This window comes from Xiphophorus couchianus, chromosome 9 (assembly GCF_001444195.1).
Source record: "Xiphophorus couchianus chromosome 9, X_couchianus-1.0, whole genome shotgun sequence".
In the NCBI taxonomy this organism is placed as follows: Eukaryota; Metazoa; Chordata; class Actinopteri; order Cyprinodontiformes; family Poeciliidae; genus Xiphophorus; species Xiphophorus couchianus.
The window spans coordinates 14,565,107-14,591,522 of NC_040236.1; the positions used below are offsets into that span (position 1 = coordinate 14,565,107).

Below are 26,416 nucleotides of genomic sequence, written 5' to 3' on the forward strand. Positions count from 1 at the left end.
AAAATCTCAGCATCCATGTGGACAAAAGATGCGAATCAGAAAACGTGTTTCGCAATACTTTTGAGTTTTTGTGGGCGGGGATTCAGAAAGAAATTTTCATGGAAAGGGCAGGCTGACAATTCAACAGCAGTCATATTTTTTATATGCAAGTCAAACAACAATTGGGTTGCTATGCGAACGGTCTTTGGTCTTACATCTGCTCTAGAGTAGTACAGAACAGTTTCTTTTTAGTTTACTATTGTTTACTGTTCAGTAAAAAGTAATGGTTGGCTAATTTTCCTTTCTTATTTTTGCTGGTTATGAAAATACATCTTTAAACAAAACAAGAATTCTTAGCTTCTATTTGACAAAAAAAAAAAAAAAAAAAAAGAGTCTGGCATTCACAAGAATAAAGGCCTCCAAATACTGCTTAAAAAGAGCCAAAATGCCCCATCTGTACATTTTTATCTTCTGTTGTCATTTCCGAACAAGGCAGTGTAAGCCAATATATTCAAACTCTTTTACTGCAGACAAAACACTGCTTATCTTTCTAAAACAGAGTTTGTGTCAGCTGATGTGATTTTTTTTTTTTTCCCTCCAATTTGTAATCTAGTCATTCGGTTTTATAAAACAGTCACCTGATTTTAGCTTGACCACCATTTAAAATTCATTCCTTTTGTTTCTTCCATGGCCTGATTTCATTCTGATCATAGTTACACAACTACATGTTGCAATCACATAGCTTGTTAAATCTGTTAGAAATTATATAAAAATCCATTCTCATAATCAAACAGCATGTGTGTGAATTTTCCTTTAAGATGTGAAGTAAAAAACGTTTTAAAATCTACCAGTTGTCAAGCAAAACCAGGGTGTTTATAAGAACTTTTTGTTCACTGTAATGAATTCAAGTAGTTTCAAACTTGAGCTTTGTCAGCATTTGAACTTAACAGGCAAAGAGTAACCGATGCAATTTAGATACTTTTGGGTAAGGAAACAATGACTTAGATGAAAGTGTTAGCTCTAGTGGTGTGGAAATGCTTTCCCCTAAAACTAGCTTTAACCTAAAAATACTGCAGCTTGACAGCTGACATTTAAACCCATTCCAGACGGCAAGAATCGAGTACAGCTTACATTCATCCATGTGACGGAGTTGGCAGACAAAAATCTGTAGGAAGTGAGAACACGACTGCATACACTGCCAACATTTCTAGGTTTTTAAAGTTAGAGTAAATACTGAGTCTCTGCCTCATAATCTGTGGCTTGCAGCTCAGTTTGTAGATTGATCTGATTTTCAAGTCAGTTATAAGACAATGGCAGTAACTCTGAACAAATACAAGTGCAAAAAGTGCAGGCAACAAGAGGTAAAACTCAGTTTTATCAAGTACCAGAACAACACTTTTTTTAATACAATTAACAAATAACACTGACATGTGTCAAGCAACCCTTACAGCATACAAAGTAGGCTGGGTTGAATTCAACAGTTGTGAGTTTGTAAAAAAAGAAAACAATTGATCCATTACTGGTGTAGGTAAAAATTGTCTGTCTTTAAAAATAGCTTTCTTTCCAGTATAGATTTTTCCTTTAAACAATAGTTTCTTGTGTTACTTAGCCTAATTGACTCATTTTGTCTTAGGGAATGAAAGAAAAGCAAAACTACCAGTTTAGAGTCTCACAAACAGTTTTGTTTTATGGTTTTAAGGTTGTTTAGTGTTATATTGTAATAATTTATAATGTCTTCTGCTCATTTTCTTCAGTAAACTGGAGAATCAGTACATTCACAATATGCAGGCTTTCTTGCAGTGGCTGCGCTTCTAAAACCCAGTGCATTTCTCTTGAATGAGAAAGAAATGCAACAAAGTGTAGAAGATGTTCTGAAGTATACCCGCTTGGTTAAGCACGTAGATGAGAGGAGTTGCAGTAAAGGTGCTGATAGCTCGGGTACTGCATTTCATGGGAATTGATCCCCAAGATGTTCTGCACATGGCACAGATGCAACAGCTGCGAGCATAAGCCCCTCATGTCCTGAAACACTAAAAGTAATCCAGTCAAAAAAAAAAGAAAGAGATTGAGTAGTTTCACGCCGCTGAGATTTTTCGGTCGAACATTCATGTTTTCTTTTTCTGATCAAAATGAAATCATTCAGGTCCACAAGACTGAGTCAGTCAGAGGGTCTGCACCTGCACTGGAAAGAGCAGGGACAGATGCTCGGCACCTCGTATCGGGAGTTTATGCGTGGTGTAAAAGTGGACGGCCTCGGGAATGGTGTCAAATGGAGGGCTGTTCTGTCCCAGCACATACTTCCCATCTTTACACAGGGTGAACTTCATGTGCATAAAACCCTGGCAGCTCCTGTGAAGAAAAGATAAAAAATAAATTTAAAAGAATGAGTGTACAGCTTCTAACAAAAGCAAAAAAAAAAAAAGTAAAAGTGTAAGGGGAGTAAAGAAGCATGAAATGAAATTTGGAGCGCCTAACATTACGCATTTGGTCCCATGACTGTGTGTGAGCGATAGCCTGGATTTATGTTCGCTTTATATTTCACTCTGGGAACATGAATCCAACAAAAACCTAATAACACTGACACAAATAAGAAAGAGAGGGGGGTTTTGTTTGATGGATAAATGGAGTAGTAATACAACATAAACTCAGAGGAAAAACAAGGAGGCTGTGGCAGTGGCTTCACTAAGAGCCACACCTTCCCTTCAAAATCCATGCAGCTTTGAAGGGACTGCTCCTTTAGGAGTCATCGAGCCAGCGATGATGTATGTCTGATTATAGGAGCGCAGCAAAAGACAAGCGCTGGAACTGGTCAGCAAAACTGTCATTGTTCAGAAAATTAAAACCCAAAACACTTACAGTGAAAGTGACAAATCTTTTGAGCCTTTGAGGATTTTTGTTACTTTTATAGAACTGGCACAGTACTATTTTTAGACCCATTTCATACAATGTTTCTACAGAAAAACGATAAGAGTTTGTCTTCAGGTGTTGTTGTAACTATTTTGTTCTGTATTTCTTTCAGCTTGCGATGACTCTTTCAGTTCATCTTCAAAAAGGAAAAAAAAAAAAAAAAACCTTTGACAGTCACTACAGGTATTGTTTACATTTCTTAGTAAGCTGGGACACAGTTTTTGGGTGTTTCATTTGTTTTCCCTCCCAGGAAATGATAAAAACAATGTCAGACACATTCTGATAATGTGTGCATTTCCCCAGTGATTTTAGTTGTACTGGGTTGTTATACCATAAAAGTCCTTGTATAAAAGTTTTACTGACATGGCAGGGGTATTTATAGCAAAGTGACCAAGGGTTCAGTAAAAGCACAGCTTGTTAAGACTAAGCTGGTGGATACAGTTTCAAAAAGACATTTTCTTAATCACCTCTTGGCCTCATTTAGGCAATTTTGTGGCAATACAAAACAAGATAGTGGTGAAAAGACAATCAAGACCGTCTGACATCAATTGACACATTTTTGGTCATAAAATGCCAAAGCTTAGGAAGATCCACAAAATGGTGTTGAGCAGTTGTTGAGCTGATATGAGCTTTAAAATTTACCCTGTGGAACAAAGCTTTTATTATATTCTGAAATAACAACAGTTTTAATACCAAACAGAGCAGAGATGTGCAGCCTCACTGTTTAGTGTATGTAAAAGCAATACCAGCAGTAACACAGCTTAATGAACACATAGGTTCTGTAGTTTCTAAACTTTCTGGTCAAAGTTGAGCTTTGAGACCCTTCTGAATCTCCATATGATTTTATGCTTGACCCAAATCAAACTGATCTGAAGCTCTTAAATATATATTAGTGGTTAACTTGGCATGCTTTATTCAGCAGAAGCTCCACTAGCTAAAGGCTTTATTTATGTGGATGAAAACTCGGGGGGGGAAAGTTACAATGTGAGCATTCATATACATGCCCCAGCTTCATAAACTCGATGGAAAACCAGAAGCAAATTTTATGCAATAACATGTTGGTTGAGAAAAGCAGAGATGAATCAAAATTGAAATTTCTTGTAACAATCCCTATCGGACAATAAACTCCGTGAGAACCCTACCATTCAAACCAAGGAGGTCAAAATAAGTCTCACCAAACTGAGACAGATATCTTAAAACATTGGTTATATTTTTTTCTTCTTCGTTCTCCTTTTCAGATTGATTGGCAGAGAAATGCTTTTTGTGAGGAGGCTGAAAACTTTTTAACTTCATAACGTTTCTGTTAATTTGGGTAAAAAAACCACAAAAAAAACAATCAAGAGGTCATAAGGTTTACGGATCTTGATAAATTCACTTCTCTAAGCCTCGTGTGTGTTAGCTGGGGAAAAGTTTCAGCACTGACCTTGTGGCCTAAGCAAACATGATCATGTACACGCGCACGTGTCTGTGTGTTTCAAAACCACTCCACTCGTTTAAATGAGTAATGCATGAGCTTGTTTATATGTCACCACAACACTGACTCCACTCCCCTCATTCCCATTCTTCCCTATTCCCTACCTGATTCCCGTCCCACAGACGGTAATTCATATTCATTAGCGATTATGTGGAGGATGATGTGTGCGCTGAAGTGTGCTCTACCTGACTGATTACCACTTAGACGGCCCGCTGGGGCTACGGAGGAAGGCCACCAAGGGGGAGGCCAAGGATGCTGAGAGGACAGAGTGATGACAGGAGACCGGAGCAAGGCCGGCACAATGGATCGCGATTGTAATTACAAGGGGGAGATTTGACCAGATAAGCAGTATTGTGCCCCACACATGAGCATCAGCAGAGGAATCAGTGCAGCAGTGATGTTAAGTGAAGGTGATTGTAGATGGGAGAGGAAAGCCAGAGACAGATGGAGGGGTGTTAGGGAGCGCAATAAGAGATGAGGAGCTCAGGCGTCTGAAGTCGTGCACGTACACACAGTACAAAAAACATGATAATGTGTAATTAAAGTACAGAGCTTGTCACCAGAGATTGATAATGAACATAAGAAGGTGTTGAACGGTTTCTAGTTTTTAGGTCTAAGTCTTACCTCAGGCTCAGGGAGAAGTCCGAGCGGTTGTTCTGACTGTTCCTCACCAAGTAGCTGCACTCTTTACACAGTGTTAGCAGCGACTCTGCCTCCGAGCGCGACAGTGTGCCGTGGTACCATCTGTTGGGTTACACACACATAACAGTAACAATAAGGTGTATATATTTGGTAATGTCATAAGCAAACAAAATATATCCGCACTCTTTACTGAGAAATGTGGAACCTATAGCTAAGAAGCTGTGGTGTCTTGATCCTATCATTCTAATACGTTACTTAAATGTTCTTCAATGAAAAAAACAAATGTTGAAACACGGTAAACTGGATTTCCACCCGGTTTAGAGTGGCTTTACAAATAATTCATAGTTCATGCTTTTTTCCTCCCCACAATTTGTCACATAACGTCCGCAAGTTCTCACATATTTTAGTGGGATTCCATATTACAGAACAACAAAGTGGCATGTAGTTGTAAAGAGAAAGGAAAAGGGTACAAGTACATTGTTTTCATATATTTAGTTGTAAAAAGGGTTTTAAATTGTGGCTTACTCAACGAACACCAGTAAAAATGTTATAGAACCTCCAATTGTGGCAATTACAGAAGCAAATATTTTGGGTGTCTGTCAACAGAAACTTTTCAAATATACAAACGGACAACCCCCTTGTCCTTTGGAGAACAGCAAACGCAGATTGGATAGAGAACATCTGAACAATTTTATGATTTAACACAAATCCTGCCTTTGTTGCTTGGCACTACGTTTAGGCTTGCTGTTTTGATGAAAGGTGACTCAAGGGTTTCTTCCTGGATTAACTTGCATGTAGCTCCACCCATTTCCCCTCTGTCAATTTTGACCAGATTCCCAGCCCTGGTGAAAAACAAATATCCACAGCATGATGCAAGCACTGCCAGGATTAACAACGGAAAATAGAATTCATGTATTTAGGATCATGTGCTATATTAGATTTTGGGGGTAGGGGGTTGAAACTCTTTGAATGTAGCATTTTGTATGTAGAGTAGAAGATGCGAAATTTTGATTTCATCCGACAAGGGCATCTTCATAAATATTGTTGCTATGTCTTCTACATGGTATGTAGTGAACTGGATTTATTTCCCCTTTCTTGCCTACAGTTGTCTGCATGATCTTTCCTTTTTCAGGTAATGGATTAAAACTGCACTCTCTGAAATGCTCAAGTATTTGGATATTGGCTGATACCATAACCCTGCATAAATCTTCTCCAATACTTATTCTTAAAAAGAAAAAGCCTCTGAGGCCCTCAGCTATATTTGAACAGAAATTCAATTAGATGAAGGTGGAATCTATTTACTTCTGGAGGCAGCTTGTTGCACTGGGTTAATTAAGCATAGAATAAATGAATCCTGAAGTTTGCAGACTTTTTTATGTGACAACTTAAAAGTATTTCACAAAAACACTTTACATTAACGCGCCATTTTGGGATCCTTCACAGAGAAGCTAAATAAAATATAATGAAGATTGTGGTTGGAGTAAGTTAAAATGCTGACTGAATAACTTTTCACAGCACTGTAAATTGTTAACGACCAGTACAAGGCGGATTCATTGACGACTGAGGAAGAAGACATGCCCACCTCAGGTTTACAATCATGTCTTACATTTTAAAACTGTGCTGAAACCACAAATCCCCAAATAGCCCCAAAGTGATTATAACGGAGTAACGGAGCATGGCAACTCGTCACGTGAACATGTTCACATGCACACACGCTGCGTGTCTGAATTTACATCTGTGCTTAAGGGCTGCTGTACTCCGTAGTTTCATTAGGGAAACAGCTCTTTATGTGCACATAAATTGATGTTTGAAATTAAGACCAAGGTAAATGTGCGTCTTAAACGCTTGGACTTAATTTGTTAATGTTTAAACCTCTGTTTAGTTGAAACATGTAATGGCTTCGTTTGAATTTTTCCAAGCCTGTAATACATCAAAGCAGAGCAATAAAAGTGTCTTTGACTTTTTAATGGGGTTCTTTCCACCACGGTGTCTGCCCTTACATGTTCATGATGACTTATACATAAAATGTATTAAATGTATCCATGAAAGAAATGAAGAAACATTTACTGCCTTTGTAAATGAAATTGCATGCCTAAGTACCGGAATAAACTTGTGAGGCTTTTAACAAATGCTAGGTTGAAAGAGGGACCTTGCGAACAGAAAGCAGTGGGTGGAGTTCACAACTTCTAAGCCCATTGTTGTACATGTTGCCTGGCAGCGGCACGACACCAAGAAGGCTGTTCAGCATACTAAGGTCAAAATAGAAGGATTTTGTTTGGGTGTGTCCAATTGTAAGACATTACAAAAGTATCAATGTCTTTAATAAATATGAACTAATCTTTAAAGGTCTCTTGTCTTACTGCAACTATCCTAAGCACACCAGACAAGCACATTGCTCTTTTGCAACAACCGGAGTGGGACAATCATGGAAGCATTAATCATCATTTGCTGAATGAGCTACAGCTCTCTGCACTCATCCTAGAAACTCGTGCTCCTAGCTGCTGTTGCCTCCTCTTTGTTGTTTTCCTCCCTAGTAAAACAAAAAGAAGCCAATATTAGTTTTTCTTTTTGAAGAAAGTATCAAGTTTTTCAGGTTGCAATCTCCATTTGTTTGTCAAACTCTGAGCGACAAAGTCCAGGTGCCATTTGAACTCCAGTGGGGTTGGCTAATACCTAATCCAGCCAGATGAGGGCTGTAATCCAGCAAGCCTTGCAGATAGAAAGCAGTATGCATTGAACTCACAAACAGAATAGGACTTGGATCCAGTTCAAGTATTTCTGCTTCATGTGTGAAAGGGGTCTGATGCCCAATTTAACCGTGCATCTCTATGGCAGTGCTTCCCAAGGCTGGTCCTAAGGGCACACTGCCCTGCATGTTTTAGATGTTTTCCAGCTAAATTATTAACATTGTTAATTATTGCCTTTTATTAAAGGGGCAGTATTATATATTTTTCAAGCACATAGTGCCATTTTATAACACCATCAATAACTATGTTACATTCAGTTTTTTAAAAAATTCTGTACATTTCCAACAACATTGAAATAAATTTGACTTTGCGATTTAATGCCTTGAAATTGGGTCACTGTCTCTTTAAGAAGCTCCTGCTCTTTCTAATGCTGCCTCCAGCATATTATCACAACAACGTTCCACCAATAAGCCTTTAACAACGTTCTTACCAGTGTTGCACTGGTAAGTAGTTTGTATAATAAGCTCAGAGGATGCACAGCTTCACAAGGTGTTTGCTAATTGCTGCTGCCACTACTCTGAAGGAGCTAAGTGGCAGAGTTGCAGGGGAGGGGTACTCTGAGAAGCTTGACTTAGAGACTGCCGTTCTGAGGAGCTCATTGAAAGTGAGAGTTTATGCAACCTAAATAGCTTCCATGGGAAATTGAAGGATTTTCCAAACATGTATGAACGAATTATGCATGTTTGAGGTGTGTTTTTGACGACACATTTGATCACATTATAACATGATGAGATGCTGAAAAAACTCAATTTCACAAAATTTTATTTTGTGCCCTTAATTGAAGCTACGTATTTGATGCTGGGTTTCTGTTTGCCTATCAGAAGACAGTATACATACACCTGTTTTTCCAGAGGTAGTGTAGGGTCTACTCTCTCCCCCATCATGGTGGGGCTTTCATGAGGCGTTCGGAACTTCATTCCTCCTCCTGCTGCTAGCGGGCTCGACCTGGGAGCTGCAGGACGCATCCGCTCTGTGGGCGACGACGAGCGATCCCACTCTGCACCGTCAAACTGTGCTGTTGGCAGGCGGGGGGGGGGGGGACAGAGAGTGAGTCATGTTATTTACATAGCAATATGATCAAAGGGGATTAATCCACTCAAGCAGACGGGAACAAACATCAGATAACAGACTACCGCAGATCCACATAAGCAGCAAGGGGGGGATTAGATTTGAAAGGGGGATGTTGCAGGTCAGCAGGTCAGAGTCTGATAAAAAGAAATTTACCAGCATCATTACAATTTGTTTGAAATTTTCAGGCTGAAGAGAGATGGAAAGATTCAGTTTTCTTGTCCTGTATTTGGCTTGCAACTTTGTTTTTGATTGTTATAACCTTTGCGACAATTATTTCACATATTCAGTCAGCTAAAAATGGCAGAAATTCACAATTTTTACACACCTTGCACTATAGCATTCAACAGTTGCTACAAGCAGGTGCTCTACTCAGAGTATGGCAGATGTTAAACAACAGGGTCATGAGGGTCTGGATAACTGCATGCAAATAAAGAAAGGCAATGTGGGTGAAAGGGGGTGCAGGGATGTTCAGGGTGAGAGGTCACCTTGCTCTCTGACAGGGGGCTCCTCCTCCAGCTGACCCACAGGGGCAGGCCAGGGCAACTCCGTCAACTCCCTCATTTCTAATAGAGGAGGGGGGTGGGAGTAGAGAGAAGAGCAAGAAAACAGCAGATGGGCTTTTACAACGTTCACCAAACGAGGCAGGTGACAGAAAAGAGGTGATGATTAAGAAGTGAGACCAAACACCAGAGGAGGGTTTTAATGTGAGGAAGAATGAGCGAGCAAGATGTGAGAAGTGGAAGAGGTAGATGAAAAAGGGGAGCCCTGTTGAGAGCAGAAGTGAGAGGCTGTATGTGAGGAGATGACATAGCTGTGGTGTCAACAAATGTAGTTAACTCTACCTCCTGTCAAGAGGAGCAGTAATATAATCTAACCCCTGCACCCTTGATAAATCCCACACGAGAAAAACAGAGTCTCAGAGCCTGTGTGTACACTAATAAATCAAGGCAGATAAGGCTAAAGGAGGCAGGAGACAGAACAGAGGGGAGTAGCAGCATCGCTTTTATTTATAGTAATCTGAACTTTCCACTTCTAGAAATTGTCTCTTAGCATTAAATGTAATGAAAAAAGTGACATCAAAAGTAAGTCAACCCAGAACAAAGTGTGACAGAGGAACTGAGGTGTGTGTGGGCATTTGTATTATTTTATTCACTGCAAAGCAACAGAAGGTGCACTGAGAGAAGGAGCTGAAAATAGCTCACGGTATACCATGGCTGACTGCTGTAATACCAGTCATTACTGCTGCCTTCTCTGCAAACACTCACTCACAGGTACATTATGCATTCGTGTCAGAAACACAATGCAAATCCAGCTCCTGCTAGTTGCAAAAGTGGATCACAAAACAAATAAAAGGAACAGAGGGGTGACATCTTAATGAGCTGACTAATCCAAAGACCCCCCAGGCCGGCGACATCAAAGGCCATTTTGAACGGGCGTTTTGAGAAAGACCCAGGCTGTACATACATGTTCCTCTTCCCTGGTTAATTATTGAGCAGGCAGACACACTCTGCCACTTTCCTTGGCTCTCTGTGAATTATTGATGCATGGCGCAGTACAATGGCCCCATCTGGAGCGAACTGCACCTCCACTGATGCCAGGATTAAAGTGTGGCCTGGCGCTCAATGGGAGTCTAGCACGCAAACACCGGTGCACACACAAGCATGTAGAGAAAAAAAAAAAACTCCTGGGACCACCACTGTCTCACTTCACTGTTTGTCAGCTCACTATCGCCACAAATTTCACACCTCTAATTCCCAAGAAGAACTGAGAGAGAGAGATGTGTGGCAAAAGATGAGAAGAACATTAAAACAAATGTAGGGCAACATTGGAGAAAATAAGAGTGCAGTAAGTGCAGAGTGCAAATAAGAGCAGTAATATATTAAAAATCTAATGAGACAAAGATGAGATTTATATTGTTTTTATCTCAATTTTGCTTTTCCATGATACTCTACTATTCTTTAAAAATGATCTGTTTCATACTGATTGGTACGAATAACTCTCTTGATTTGCCTAAAAAGGAAGTGAACCAAGTAAAATCACCCATCTTCTACATCAGTCAAAAGCTAGCTTTACATGAAGTAGTCCAACATAGATCTAGTTTTCATAAAAGATGAGAACATCAAACATTCATAATTTAGAAGAATGAAACGTGACGACAAGTCAACTCTATTGGAAATTACACAAGATGACAAGATGTGTACTTAGCTAGAAGGGCAGCACCACTTACATGAAGTATTATTTAAATGACCAAAAGTACAACCTTCTAGCAGAAGCTAAAACACAATAAACTATATAATCGCTATAGATATGTTCTCACATGCACTATAATTCAAAATTTCTACACATTTACAGTAGGACTAAAAAGTACAGTACTTTTTAAATGAAGTTGATTTTTGTGAAATTTATGCAATTACTTTTTTGTGAATAATCTCCAAATAATTCTAGTATGGAGTGCCTCAACTGAAATGAACAAATATCTCTGCTTGAACATTTGCAGCAACTTCTCTGTTTGCATATGCCGTAATACACAACTGAATCTCCATTTGCTGAGCCCTGGCCCAAAAACCAGACTGGTTTGGGATGACATAAATGCTACAGTAACTACTTGTTACATGCAAAGTATGCAAAATACCTGAACATACAACATGTGAAACCTTGAAGCAGATGAGCTACAACATCTGTCAGTCAATAACGGGTGACTAGGGCTGTAGTTCATGCAGGCTCAAAGATGTTCAGAGGTCAAATCTAGGTGTAGACCACATGAAACCATAAATCTATCCTGAGTTGTTTTCACAAGCTAGTAGTATTGGTGTAATATTAAGTGGAATATTTCATTAACACAATGTAGGCTGCAAAGAATAAATCAAATGTTACACCTATGTCAGGTGGTTTTGAAAGAAAAGTGTGTTCAACACAGTACAGGCTGTAATCTGGTCCACTACATCTAAACTTGATGACTGGAACCTTGTCGTAGTTTGTCCACCTCCTGCATTGCCAGAAATTGCCATACATTTGGATTTTGACATTGGGAAACTGGAAAGTGGAACATAATACAATCAAAATGAATAACCGCTCCCCCCCCAAAAAAGTCATAAAATTATTTAAGAAAATAGTATTGCATGTTATGTTTTAATATAACTGTGACCCACATTTGCTAATGCTCAAAGATACAAATTGCTCGACTGAACAAAGATTCAGAAGACACCGACACATGAACCTTGCACTCAATTGCAAATAATGAGCCACACTCATGCAAACTAGATGCTCAACTATGCCAGTCATTTATGAGGAAGAAACGTCTGGCTCATCCCTGTGTAATGGAAGTCCTGTGTCATCCAAAAAATAAGATTGTTATTGTTTTGATTCTCTAACAGCAGAGTGTTTGATTGACTGTCTCTGAACAAAAAAAAGAAAAAGAAAACAGACTTACTCTGATGCAGTAGGAAGTGTTGTTGCACTGAAACACTTCAATGCTTAAATAAGGAAGTGTTTTTTGTGGGGGGGAGGTTTCTCTCATTTTAACTTGAAACTATGAAACAGGTGACAGCCAGACAGTATGCCAAAGTCTTTAGCCTGCCTCAACTGCATGCTGATAATTAGTAGAATCTATTTTGTGGGAGGGCAGGCTCTTTATTTTGGATGTGGACAGAGAAACCATTGCTTTGGGTGAGAGATAACTGACTTTCTTAGACACAGCAGCTGTTTTCTATGTGCGTTTCAAATTGTGAAAGAGCAAAGACAAGAGAACGGCTGCATTTAGTCGATTAATGAAGACATCCCTCCCCACACACAGCTCTGGCATAGAGTCTCTGCAAACAAAGACCTTCTGTCAAGAGGAAAGCACTTGTATGTACAGACAGGAAAAGGACAAATGCATTTGCAAAAGTACATCCTTAAAATAGTGACTTCTTTAAGGTAAATTTACTGAAATGCATTATTAATTTGATTCACCCTTCTATTTCATTTTTAAATACTTTCCTTATGTTCATTTATTTGCTTCTAAGTGGATGATTACCTCTTATTTCCTATTTAAATATGAAATTACCTCTTATTTCCTATTTAAATAGGAAATAAGAGGTAATTTCATATTACTTATTTTAATATTTAAATATTATTTCATATTTAAATAGGAAATAAGAGGTAATTTCATATGACTTATTTTAATATTTAAATATTATTTCATATTTAAATAGGAAATAAGAGGTAATCATCCACTTATATTGAATAGTGAAGATGAAACATAAGGAGATGGCTCTCCATTAACGTCAGAGAGGGTTCTGGCTGCAGGAAAAAAATAAAATCAGAAAAGTGACAAGCAAGCAAAAAGGGGCAAGGGAGAGAGCAAGCAAGATGATGACAAGAAAGAGGAGGTGGGGAAAGAGTGAAGGGGGGAGCTTTGCGGTTCTGCCAGTAAGTTGATGAGTAGCTGGTCAGATGGCCCAAGGGTCTGCTTATAGCAGCAAAGAGGACCATCAAGCCAGAAATGGAAATCTAATTTTCTTTTCCTGCTTGCACGTTCTTACAAACACACACACACACACACACACACACACACACACACACAAATATGCATGATGCAACAATGCAGGAACCCTGAGCCTGTCAAAGCATACAATCACGACAAAGCTCTTACCGACACACAAACACACCATGGTTCAATGTTTTTTTTTCCTCCCCAATCTCTGTATAACAAAGGTTCTCGTTAATTAAAATGTTAAATTGCTGCCATTAAAAGAGGAAAAGACAATGCATTCTAATGTTTAGTGTCAGATACAAAAGCTTTACTTTGTTTAAGAAATCATTTGATCTCATTTCCAATGTCTGGTTGTATGCTTTGGTTTGTCAAAGCCAAGGAACACATTTTTTGTTCTTAAGCCAAAATTTTAAAAACATTGCTAAATTATTAAAAGTAACCATGCTAAGTTAGTTGTTCAGCTTATGGTTTTTGACTGATGGCACATGTCATTTTGTCTCACCACCATTCCAGATTTTTTGGGGAGCAAAATGCAGCAGACTTCCATGTCTTACACCAACCGTGCTTCATTCCTAACCCACCAAATCGAACAAATGCCAACACAAAAATCTAAAAGTTACAAAATCTAAATGAGGTTTCTCATTGACCAGACAGAAAACTAATCTTTGTTCTTCCAGATATATGTTAATGCTGCCAAATCCAATGAGCTTAGGGATTCAAATATAGCCCAAATATTGTTGAAGCATAGTTTTGTTTCAAATTCAAATAATTCAAATAATATTTGCTTGCAAATAATTTTGCAAGCAAAATAAACTGTGAATTTTATTTTTGATCCAGCAAGTGTTATCCTGAACCTGTAACTGCAAGTGTTTTTGTCTCAACCTACATTTTAGGACTCACACGTTCACCATGGTGCAGAGATTCTATGAATAGTCCAGGTCTTTTTCTGTTGCTTAATGAGCAGCTGCAGTGGAACAAGTGGAGGATAAGTGCTTTGCTCAACAGCAACATTACAGTAATTGCTAGGGGTGGCGATGTTATTCCTTCTCCTCCTCTATCCAGCTGGTTTCGGGCTCTGCATCATGAGCTCCACTGCGCCAACACTCACATTCGTTGGCTCAAACCTTTTGTTGTGGTCTATAAAACTTAAAAACATTAAAAACACCTGAAACACCCACTCATCTGTTCATTAGGAGCAGCCATCAGAGAACTAATAAGATGGTCTCTCTCATTAGATCGCTAATAACGCAAGATGGCTGCAGGGCCAGTTGTTTAATGCACGAATGGCCATTACAATCCAGGAATTAATGACTGCTGTAATCTGAGGTGGATGGTAACACTTTGTCTTTTTTTTTTAAAGCCATCTTCATGTCAAACTCTGAGGGACTGCTGGGATCAACTTCACACAACTGCTTGAAGTGGACTACAAGTCCAAGAAAATAAAAAAAATATTTATTTTCTTAAATAAATTGGACTTATTCGAAAAAAATAGCCGCAGCGTTCAATTTTCACACCAGCGATTACATTTGAGCGTGGATAAGCCGGGAGAATTGCAATCATAGAGATTCTGTAGAGAAGCTTTTGCATAAATACAGTACACATAAATCCCCCCATCCCCCTTTCACATCTTCACTTGTGCCAACATGCATGCACGATCCTTTCACGCTTGAATTAAGTCTGTGGTCATGATCCGGTCTGTACAAAAAAAACAAAAAAAAACACAAAAGTTGGAAACCCACATGTGCGTCCATGAGCCTGAGAGCAAGTGCTGATGAGGGGCTGCTGGCAGATACGCCCCTTACTGCCCCCACCATTTGCCCACCTGCGGCAGGTTATCTGAGTGAGTATGTCACAATAGCAGGGAGGAGAGGACTGAGGGGGACAGCCCTGTCACCACTGGAGCAATGGTGTGTACATGTGTGAGAAAGTGTGCCTGTGTTAGGGGATGAATGATTGCGCCGTGGCCGCAGTGGCCCTGAATTCCCTGTTACGAGTCGCTCTCCTCACCTCGCAACATCTCCTGATGTTGCGAGGTGAGACTAAATCCAGCCATTCTAGTGTTAATACTCCTATCCACTGAAACACCAGGCCCATTAACATCCACCTACCGTCACCAAGCATCTCACAGCATCGGACGTCCCTTTTCATTTGCATGCAGCCTCTCTCTATCCTATTCTCCATCTCTTCTCATCTGCATCCCTCTCAAACCTCCGTCCTCATCTCTTTGTTCTGTCTTCAGTAGCCATGCCTTTGCTGCATCGTCCTTTCCATCGCTTCCCGCCCTTGCAATGTGGGCCGTGCTTAGCAATGCCCAGAAAGTCCTGGGGAATATGGATTAAATGTGAGAATGGAAAATACTGTTTGTGTGTTTACACTCCAGTGCCTCGGTGCGCCGACAGACAGCAAGCCAGCTCAGAGAGTTGACTCCGAATGGAAAAAAAATAAATAAATAGTGAAAACAAAGGGTCAAAGAACTCGGGCTGCACCAGTGTTTTCCTACACTTCATGCTCTAATGGTGGTATGAGTACTCCCCTGCAGTGACGCATAATGTATATGTCACAAAGAAGAGACTTGAAACAAGGAGAAAACAAACAGATACAGCAAGTGAGGGGTGCAAATTAGTTGAGCGATGACTTTGGCTTTTAAATCGACATGAGCACATCTTAATTTAAAATTGTCTCCTCTGTCCAATAAGTTACAGCGCCTCTGTGCTCTTCACTGGTTTGGCTGATTTGAGTTTTAATGCGATGAGAATGGATTTCTGTGTATCTGCATGGGTATCCAGACAATGCTGTGCTGACCGTGACTTTCCTATTAACACTGGATCAGTCACACATGTGTAGCCATGTAATTAACTGAGGGGAGGGGAGAAGGGATGGAGGTGAGCGAGGATGAGGCGAGGTTGATTTATTATCCCATCACCTTGACCTTGGTGACTTGGAGATACAGCTCAATTAAGTGGACTTGGCCTGGCATTCTTTACACCTACATCCCCCTTCTTAATGATTTATCAGGAATGTTTACTTGCACCATCCCTTTGCTTTAAAAATACTATGAAGCAATTTCACCTTTTTTCGCTTCCCACCTTTTTTCCCCTTCCACACAATTCTGACATAACAGCAAACCAAAGCCCCTGTCAGTCTTGATGATCATCTCAAAGCTTGTTGAGAGTACAGTCAACCGTATGTCTAAGCAAAAAAAATCAATATTCTTCCAGAAAGATTTCAACTCCAAAAGAGAGAAATATATGTCATCTGAGCTCAGACAGTGAAGGTCACAGTACTCCATTTCTAGTTAAAAAGCTGTGGAGATGCAATGATGGGGGAAGGTAGATGATTCTTTAAAGGTCAGAACAGTTAGAATATTATTTTTACCATGTACTATCAGCAGAAACGCAGTCTGTGAGCTCAAATGAAGGTTCTGACCTTTAAAAAAAGATCATTTTGAAGCACATTTTAACCACTGAATAGCTAAAAAAAATTCTTCAGAGAGTCTCTTCAAATACACGTTTGCTGAGATACTGTAGAGTTTTCACTCATTTAAAAGATTTAAGGGCTTTGGTCTTTGGTTGGCAGACATTTACACTTGTGCTGGAAAACATTTTAATAAAATGGAAGAGAGTCAATAAATTTGGGAGGGCTTTCTGTGAGAAAAACTGAGTATTGATTAAGCTTGGCAGAGGCAGAGCTAAACTAAACAAATAAACCAGTGAAATCAATGACTGACCTCATCGTTGTAACAAAAGTGCCTTGGAAAAGCATTCACTGCCTTTGAACTTTTTTATATTTAGTTGCATTGCAGCTACATGTTTTCATCTGGTTATGGGAACAGTATTAGAATAGCACCAAATCAAAACAAAGTAGTGCATAGTTGTGACATGGAGGAAAATTTATCGTTTTCAAAATGTTAACAATGAAAACTCTGAAAAATTTGCCTATTTATGTTCACAACTTTGAAATCTGATACCCCCAAAACAAAAGTCCAACAGATTGTAATCACAAATCCCCTACTTGCTAAATGTAGCCCACCTTTGTGTAATTTGATCTCAAAATAAATCCATACGTTTTCTCTTCAGTTCAGTTTGTGTATATAGCGCCAAATCACAACAAATGTTGCCTTGAGGCACTTTATCAGAGAGAAGTTCTTTGAAGGTCTCAGGGGGTTTTAAGCAAACTTCAGCCGAGCAAACAGCATCATGAAGATCAACAATCACAGTAGACAGATCACAGATAAAGTTGCAGGGAAATTTTAAGCAGGGTAGGTCATAAAACCATATCTCAAATTTTGGACATCTCACTATTTAATTATCCAGAAACAGAAAGAGTATGATGACTGCTCACCATACTCGAAGAGAAAAGTAACTAGAGAGGAAATTGATAGGCCCATGATAACCCTGGAGGAGCTGCAAAAACCCACAACTCAAGTGGGAGCGTCTAACCAGAGATCACTCATCATTGTTGCCACATGCTTAGCTTTAATACTAAGTCAGTGACTCTAACTAGTTGGCTGGATTTCCTAAAATAAAAATGCCTTCTTCCAAAACTGGCATAATAACCTGAGCTCGACTCAACTGTTTAGTAAATAGGATTGAATTGGAATGTATGTAACTGACTTTGAATCTGTCTGTACGGTTGTACTGAATTTACTGTATTTCTGTTTATAAATCAGATTGTTTTGTTTCGTGCCCCAACATTTGTCGTGAATTGGAGATTTATAAACAAACAGACATCTACTACGATAGTTGTGCATATTTAAAGGCCTGTTCTTCATAGAAAAGTGCTGAAAAACAGATTGTCAAAAGAATGCTGAAAGAATGCCATAATAACGCTGAACTTCACCCTGAACACACAATCCCCACAGTAACCCATAGCAGTAGTCACATCATGCTGTGGGAATGCTTTTCTTCAGGGACAAGGAAGCTGGTTGGAATTAAATACAGGGCAATCTGCTAGAGGCTTCCACAGACTTGATGCTGGGGTGAAGACAACCCTAAACATACAACCGTGGCTGCAAAGCAGTGAGTCAGCTCAGATTCATATGTTAGAATGGCCTAGTCAAAGTCTACAAGAGATCACTCTACAAGAGAGATCTCTTGTAGGTCATGTTACATCTGGGAAACTGTTGTCTCTGGAAAACAACAAAAAAATATTTTTGCTTACACCAATCTGTTACATACAATCCCAATGAAAAATTTTGTAACTGCAGTACGAAAAGATTTGACAAAAAAAAAAGAAAAATTAAAATTAAATCAACTGGTTTGTGAATCATTGCATAAAACGCAAACCAACATTATCTGAAGAACTTTAACATTTGCAGGCTTGATGCAAAGGGCAGATGAATATATTGGAATGATCATTCTCTGGCTTTTCCATGACAACAGTAGGTTTTTTTCCTTCACTTCTAGAGAATGTCTTTTCTTCCTACCTGCAAATGCTTTGGAGATGTGATCCTTTTTCCATTCCCAGGGTTGGTCATACTCGTCTGCTGGTCTCTCGTCATCTTGCGGTAGCCTGCTGGTCTCCTTGCCCTCTTCATGAAGTTCTCCGTAGACATAGCCCAGGCGCTGTCCTCGCTCTTCTTCATACGGAGTGTCGTAAAGCTGCATCCCTCCACGCATTCGTCCTCCTCCGGGGGTGCGCTGCAGTTCTGACATAATACATGCAAACCAGAGAAGAAGAAGAAGAAGAAATAAATAAATCACACAAAAGAAGATGAATATGCAATCATTCATATATTTATCATATTTAACCAGTCAGCAAGAAAAATAGCTCTTGTCAGAAGCAATTATTCTTCTCAAAACACAATCCCAAAATCATTCTTCCATCCAAATTTAAAATAAACAAAAAGCTTGTTGATCTCCGACATGCCCAGAATTAGAGAAATTAAAATAATTATGTTTGCACAGCTTGCAGCAGGTCCAGAAACCAATGTGGTTGGCCCTAACAAAAAAACTGGGTTAGATGCCGAGGGGAAACGCGGTACTTTCTCTCTCTGTGTCCATCCTGCATCTCAACCAGCAGATATCCAGCATGGCTCACAGCAGCATTCGTGTCTCCTTGTTAACGTTTTCATCAATTTCTCAGTGGGGTCCAGACAACAAATGGTTCTCAGCACCTGCATCCGTTTTCTGAAGTCAAATATGGCCATGAGATAAAATGCTTCCAAAGGGATCTCCAAGCAACAGGAGTCCCAAAACATCTAACAGTGTTTGATTTTCTTTTTTTTAACCAGAAAATGTAGAATGGAATTGTAATAAAACAAAAGCCATGTTTGTATTTGCATAAAAATGGAAACAGGACTACTATAGAGTTTGCCGTGATAAAACAGTGCTTTCAGGCAGCTAGTTATTACCATGGTGACCAAGAGGGAAGACCCTGACGGAGAGACCCTGAGGTTATAAAAAGAAGGGTTGAGGAGAACAAGAGAGAAAGGGGGAGCAAGGCCAGGAGGGGAGAGAAAGAGAGAAAAGGGATGTGGTAGATTCAAGAGTAGTGGGAGTAAGAAGAGGCAAGAGAAGCCCTGATGAAACAAGTGGAAGAAAAAGGCAGAGAGAGAGAAAGAGAGGGAGGGAGAGATGGCATGAGAGATTGAGGAGGGCAGGGGATTGTGGTCTGTCAGCGTTTGATGTTAAGTCATGAAGACAGAAGCACAACAGGGTTGAATGCTGCTCTACCTGCACTGGGAGCTGGCGGTGTCACGGCAGCCAGGTTACAGAGAGAAGATGAAGGTTGGGAGATAAAAACAAGATTGAAGGAAATAAAATGATAAATTCAAAGGAGGCCCAATGGAGGAAAACAGGCAGGGATTTGAGACCGCGGGAAGCGGTGAGAAGACAACTTTACGGGGACAGAACATTGAGCGAAACGATGACAGGAAGGGATGGGGAGTGTGTTCAGGCATGCAGATGTGTGTCAGCAGGGGGACCGGCCTTTTATCCACACGAACTGAATTCATGAGCCATGACAAAGTGAAGAAATTTTTAAATTTAAACAATTTTAGAAACCACATACTAAGTGAGTGATAAATATTATGCCAGTGTCACATTTGCCTGCTGCTTCCATGACTTTTAATGACAAAGAAAGACTGAAATAGACGGACAGACAAAAGCAGGCTCTAAAGTGACAGACTCAATTCAAAACCAATGTCAGAGCTCTGACAAAGCTGTGCCATCAGCTCTCTGAATCTTTCCTCTCAAACGGCTCCATCCAGGATATGTAAAGGGCTTGCCTGAAGGTGGCAACAGATTAGCTCCTTTCTCTTATTCCTAATATTGTGAAATCCCTTTCACTACCAAAAGGGCACCAAGAGTGAGAGCGATGAGCGGGCAAAATATATTCAGTGGACTTTCACTGAAGGACAGATTAAAGAGACAAACCAAAGAATCCCCTTTGGGGGGACAGGGGAGAGCCCTCGAGATGGAGAGATGTAGAAATGGAGGGGAGGAGCGATGGAGGTGGAGGGGTAAGCCTTTACACTAAATGACTGGGACAGACCAGGGAAAGCGCTGGGAGGGGAAAGGGTCAGAAAAAGATGTTGCAGAAGGAGGGAGAAATGGAAAGCGATGGCTCTGTGATGGATGATGTGGGAGTAAATTGCGAGGGCAGAAAGGGGATCTGAGCCTGGACGGTGAATAAACACTTCATGATGTTGAAAGCTCACTAGGCTGTGGTTGACAAAAATCCAGTGTAGTAAGGTGTTTTAAAACTTTGCTAAATTCCAAGTAAATTGGAATTAGAAAGTTGGTCTTTTCAGTACTCTCGAAAGACATGAGGCCATCATTGACATGCTTTGCTCAAAAAAACTGCTGGCAGTACAGAAGCAGTACTTCATGATCTAGGTTCACATTTTACCCATGAATTAATATTTTCAGATTTAATATGATGACTTACCTTTACAAACACAAAGTACAAAATAAAACAAAATCAACTCCCCATTTGTTCAAATAACATTGATTGCATTTCTATAGTTTACAATTCTACAAATTGTAAACTAGTGTTTAGTTAATTGTACACTTTAACTGTTAAAATATAATTTCCCACTGGGAATGATCAAGTAGAAGAGTAAAAGCTAAAATAAGTAAAACTGAATCTGACAATGAGGTAAATTTTTTTTTTTTCTGTTAGTCTTTCCTGTCTGGTGTAAAAAGCGTAAGTGTTTTTTTGACCTACTCTTTTGTACAACCAACTCTGCTATTGTGAAGCAATACACACAAACTACTCAGGAAGAAAAAAGACTAGTGCAGACGCATAATGTAAAGAGAACAACCTTAATAATAATTAAGTTGAATTTTGTTTGAACTGGTCAATTTGATCAATAGAGCCAGAGAAAGAACATGCTGGAAATCACGTAAGTAGCTGGAAAATACAGACAAACCACTTCATTCGAACTCAAATTTGTATTGTTCAAAAGTCTTCTCCATCTTTATGAGTCCACTGACCTGTTATGACCCTCTGAGCTTCATATGGTTCCATGTAGCCATTATTCTCGCAAGGGACAAGACCAAGATCTGGATCCGGTCGATGTTCCAATCGCGCATCGAATGGATCGGAATAATCCGTGTCTCCTGCCATTGGGGCTGACGGGACCACCTAAAAGATTAAACAAAAATCCACTTATGAAGCAAAGGCACTTTTTGAGGTAAAACTCATTTACACCTGAAGAAGAACAAAAAGGAAAAAAGCTGACTCAGGATAATGAATTCAAATCATCCAAAGAATTGCAAAACAAGCCAAAATTCCAAAGTGGCTAGTTAGTTTGACTTTATCAGTTTTCCCAACATGGATTTTGTAAGATTTGCATTAAAGTTTTGAAAGCATAATTTTGTTTTTTTAAATAAAGCTAAAGAAATAGTCTTGTGGAGACAGTATATCTTCAAGACTCTTCAAATTTTGTAAAAAAAAAAAATGGCCCATGATTACTGTTGAATAAATTGATCCACTAAATCTTTATGCAAAATATATAAACATAAACATACTCTACATCTCCATATTTTTGTTAAAATCTTGAATAGTGAAGGACAGGTCCTTAAGTTTTTTGGCTTCAAAAGGAGTGGACAGAGATAAAAGCGGGAAACATGCAGTCGGCAGCTTTTGCTTCTCCATGCAAGCACAGAAGGGAAAAAAAAAAAGCAGTTGTCATCTGGCAAAGTGACAGCAACACAGCCAACCATATGGTCGCACAAACACGCGCGTATACAAAAACATGTGAGAGCCAGTCTAGAAGCGTGTACATCCTTTGTCTCTCCTTCTCTCTCACAAAGGAAATCACTGCAGAAAGGCCCCACTTCCCAAAATCCTGCTAAACAGGCTCACGCCCTGGTGAAACAACGTCCTAATCTCTTGTTGATTCTCTAACAGGTTATCTATTGATGCACAGGAATCTGTTATGGTAATTAGAATGTGGTTGTTCCCACAGATCATGGGAAATTAATGTGCATTAGAGGGAAAAGTGCAAACAGGGGAGCTATCGACTTTAGTGGGAGTATTACTTCAATCCACTTCAGGAATTTTGCCCTTTCTAGCAGTTTCCATGAGCTTGTTTGTAGATTAAACTGCTATGATGAAGATTCTAAGACGTTCTCCAACTTAGTCGGCGTTTTTGAGTTAATGTCCTTGTAAAGCCCTTACTTTTGCACAAATTGTTCTTTAAACATCTTTCTCATTTGTACCTAAAGGTTGAGGGGTTTTTTAATCATGCATTCATACATTACATGTGTGTGTTTTAAAAACAAACAAACAAACAAACACGTCCCTGACGACAAAAACAGCACTAAAGCTTGAAATATAATTCTTCGTAACCCTTGATACCTCTCCAAGCAGTATAATGAATGTGGCCCTGCAACATGTGCACGTGTGATGGTCCCTCTCAGCTTGCAAAACCAAACCTCATCTATTATTTATGGACGGACATAAACTCAGGGGATCATGCCCCCCTCTAGCTCAATGGTGCGCCAAAGCCATCCATTTTTTTCCCGCCTCCGTCTATGGTAGTAAATTTATGTGTGTAGGATGTTATGGGATTTATGTAAGCAATACATATCTTCTGACACACATTCCCAGGAAGTTGATGATTGAATCTGATCATTAAAACTGTCACTGTGATGGAAATGGGATGAAAGAAGTGGGAGTTTTTATGTCTTTTGGTTGGCTTCTCTTTATGACTCCAGCCCACCTCATTTGACAAGAGGAAGATATTTCACACAATCTCCTTTGTTGTTTGTACATCTGTGAAGAAGTTAGGGAAGCACTGAGAAGAAGTACTTTCAGTTCAATCACCACTTAAGGGTGTGCAGTCAATTGGAAACTTGGAATGTGAAGGCAGAGAAAGGTTAAAAGGTGTAAGGAGCCATTTAAAAAGGAAACTATGGTACCTGTGAAGGATCTTTGGCTGTATATTAAGGAGACTACAAAAAAACAGACTTCCTTAGGAAGTTGCCATTTTTTTTACTAGAAAAATTCTGTCCACTGCTGACAACATTTTGAGGAACAAAAAGACACCAACTACCACAAGACGCTACTTTACCTCTACTGGGGACATGCTGCAAATCAACCCAGAGCTACCATCAACAACAAACAGGAAGGCTGAACAAACTACAACAAGGTTTTCTCTGTTTCATCCTTTTAAACTTCAGATCACCTTCTGTTATCGAGCATCATGGATTTATACACATTGGAGACCTTTTTGAAAAATTTCAGTGAAATCAGTGAAAAGGTCCACCTTCCCTATGAAATAGACACATAAACCACTGTTTACAGTTGTAATGCTAACCATGCTAGTTGTGCAAACTTCTTATATAAGTTGCAAAAGGAATTTTAAATGTAAATTCATTAGTCTTTCATTGTTTTGAATTATTAAAACCTTGCTTTACAGCAACTGCTCCCTTTTACACACAGCAAAATGTCAACTCAACTCCTAATGCAAGAAATGATTAGCTTCCTTCATCAAAGGAAGATTAGAAAAAAATGTTCAAAGTTGTTTGTTGTTCTGAAAGAGAAATCAGGAAGTCAAAGGTTCACAAAATCTGGACATTTGAAATCATGTACAAGTCACTGATCAGTGTATGGCTAAAACAAATGCTAAGAATCAGCAGGTCTTACAGGCTCTGGTTGCTCTTCCAAAGAGATGGAGCTGAGAAGAATCTTGGTGCGTCCCAACTCCTGGGAGTCCACTTTGATCAGCCTGTGTTTAGGAGACTTCATGTCCACACTGGAAGACTTCATGGGAGATCCGTACACCGGTGTGGAGGGGTCAAAAGTCCCAGATTCCCCTCTGGACCTGCTCTCCGCATCCTCATACGGATCTTCAAAGTCGAGGTCTCTCTGCAGGCGGTACGCTTTGAGGATCTCACTCTCTGTATAGTCCGGAGTGGGTGGCTGTGGGGGCACCTTCCTGCCAAAGCTCAGGTAGTCCTTTAGCCACTTGGCCATGCTGGTTCAGCTTCCAAACTTGGTGCTAGATAGAAAACTGTGTGAAAAATGTTGGGGGTGGGACAGATGCAAGGTTAATGCTGGACCTTATTTCAGAGGACACTGCAGAAGATATGAACTGCTTCGTAAAAGGACTGCGTATTAATATATAAATATGTCTATTCTTTCAGTAACTATATTAATCCTTCTATCCAAGATCTACCTTCTCCTAATCACAGAGCAACAGTCTGTGTGCTATTACATGCCTCCATGTGACATTAACCTACGGAGACAGCTGGGCTTCATGGGCTCCTTTTGTTTCAACCATGGGAGCAGAACGTCTGGCAACTGGACTTTGCCCAAAGGCTTCTATTACATCTCACACCCCTGCAATAAAAGTCCGACGATAAAGCCAGGGTGTAAACATATAGAAAAGACCAAGAGTAGATGTTTAAAAAAAACCTCATCTAAACGGAAAGCTTCTAACTTCTTAACTTTTTGACACATTTTTACAAACATTAAGTGTGAGTTTAGATTTTATATATAAGAGGGGCTTTACAGAAGCTAAGAAATATTTTTGTCCAAACTTCTGTTCCACAAAATGACCAAAACAATGGATTTAAACATCGTAGAAAGCTGCTCTCCGAACGCGCAATCACTTACCACGCCAATTCAATCCCTCAGCCACTTTGGATGCAAAAATTCGCGCTTCTTCATGTCACCGACGATAAAACTACACACAAAAGGCTGTAATCATTCTCGTAAAGCCTGTTAAACCTCAGAAGAATGAGAAAACAGGAGCTTTCGGAATCCTTTCTTTCAGAAACTCGAGCGTATCGAAATCCATCCGGACTACCTCCTGAAAAATGTGCGAGTGAAGAGAGCGACGACAGCTCAGAGAGAGAGGCACAACTCAGCCGAGCGATTAAAGGGGAGGCGCTTCAGTCCCAGAGGAATATCCTCCTGCTGCCTTTCGCAATCAGCAGAGCGTTCATTCATTCAAATGTCTGTACACATCATGCGCCAGGCAACAAGAAATAGATCCCCTTCTTCCAAAGCATCGTCAACGCAACTGAGTCTACTGGCAGAAACACATTTCTCAGGTGTGAATTATGCATTGGCATGACATCACTGGCATTTCTTTTTATGCTAGAAAGTCAATTAACGTCCTCGTAATTATTTTTGGTTTCAGGAGATAACGCGCCAGAAGATGTCCAGAGAGGACTGCGTAAAACCGAGAAATCCACTCATCCAAGCGAGATAAACCAGGCACCGATTAAGATGTGGACATAAAACAAGACAATCTAACAAAAACATAAATTAGACTTGTCCAGTTTTATTTTTAAAAGAGGTATTCTTTTAGTGTATACACTCTGCCTCCTGGATGTTTTACATTTTCTCACTTATCTTCTCCCACATGTCACATTATCCTTTGTCCAGACTGCTAAATTGGATTGTACGCTACACTGAGCCAGGCACATGTGAGTCTGTTAAAAGATCGTAAATGCCTTTTTTCTTTACGACTCTTGTGAGCTCACTTTCTCCCAGGGGGCGGGTGACTGTATGAGGTCATCGAGCTACAATCCACCCCCACCATGGCCATCATCACAGCCATCAGCACTATGACATCTAGACTTTCACATCCTCCCCATTGCATGTTCACTCGGAACAATTGTTCACCAAGAACAAACACTGGTTCTGTATCAAAAGAAATCC

General features: G+C 39.8%; 1 protein-coding gene across 2 annotated transcripts; it reads right to left on the reverse strand.

Moving 5' to 3' along the window:
• Nucleotides 1-1,325: 1,325 nt before the first annotated feature.
• shdb (Src homology 2 domain containing transforming protein D, b) lies at nucleotides 1,326-25,652 on the reverse strand. Of its 2 annotated transcripts, XM_028028765.1 has the most exons (8): nucleotides 25,364-25,652; nucleotides 24,392-24,758; nucleotides 21,733-21,883; nucleotides 18,720-18,941; nucleotides 9,306-9,383; nucleotides 8,587-8,764; nucleotides 4,985-5,104; nucleotides 1,326-2,328 (listed from the first exon to the last, which is right to left on the reverse strand). In XM_028028765.1, the coding sequence occupies exons 2-8, from the start codon at nucleotides 24,719-24,721 to the stop codon at nucleotides 2,142-2,144; spliced, it is 1,266 nt and encodes a 421-aa protein (XP_027884566.1). In that variant the 5' UTR covers nucleotides 24,722-24,758; nucleotides 25,364-25,652; the 3' UTR covers nucleotides 1,326-2,141. The 2 variants fall into 2 exon arrangements, with proteins under 2 accessions (XP_027884566.1, XP_027884567.1); XM_028028766.1 differs by lacking the exon at nucleotides 9,306-9,383 and having other exon boundaries at nucleotides 25,364-25,651.
• Between the last annotated feature and the right edge of the window lie 764 nt (nucleotides 25,653-26,416).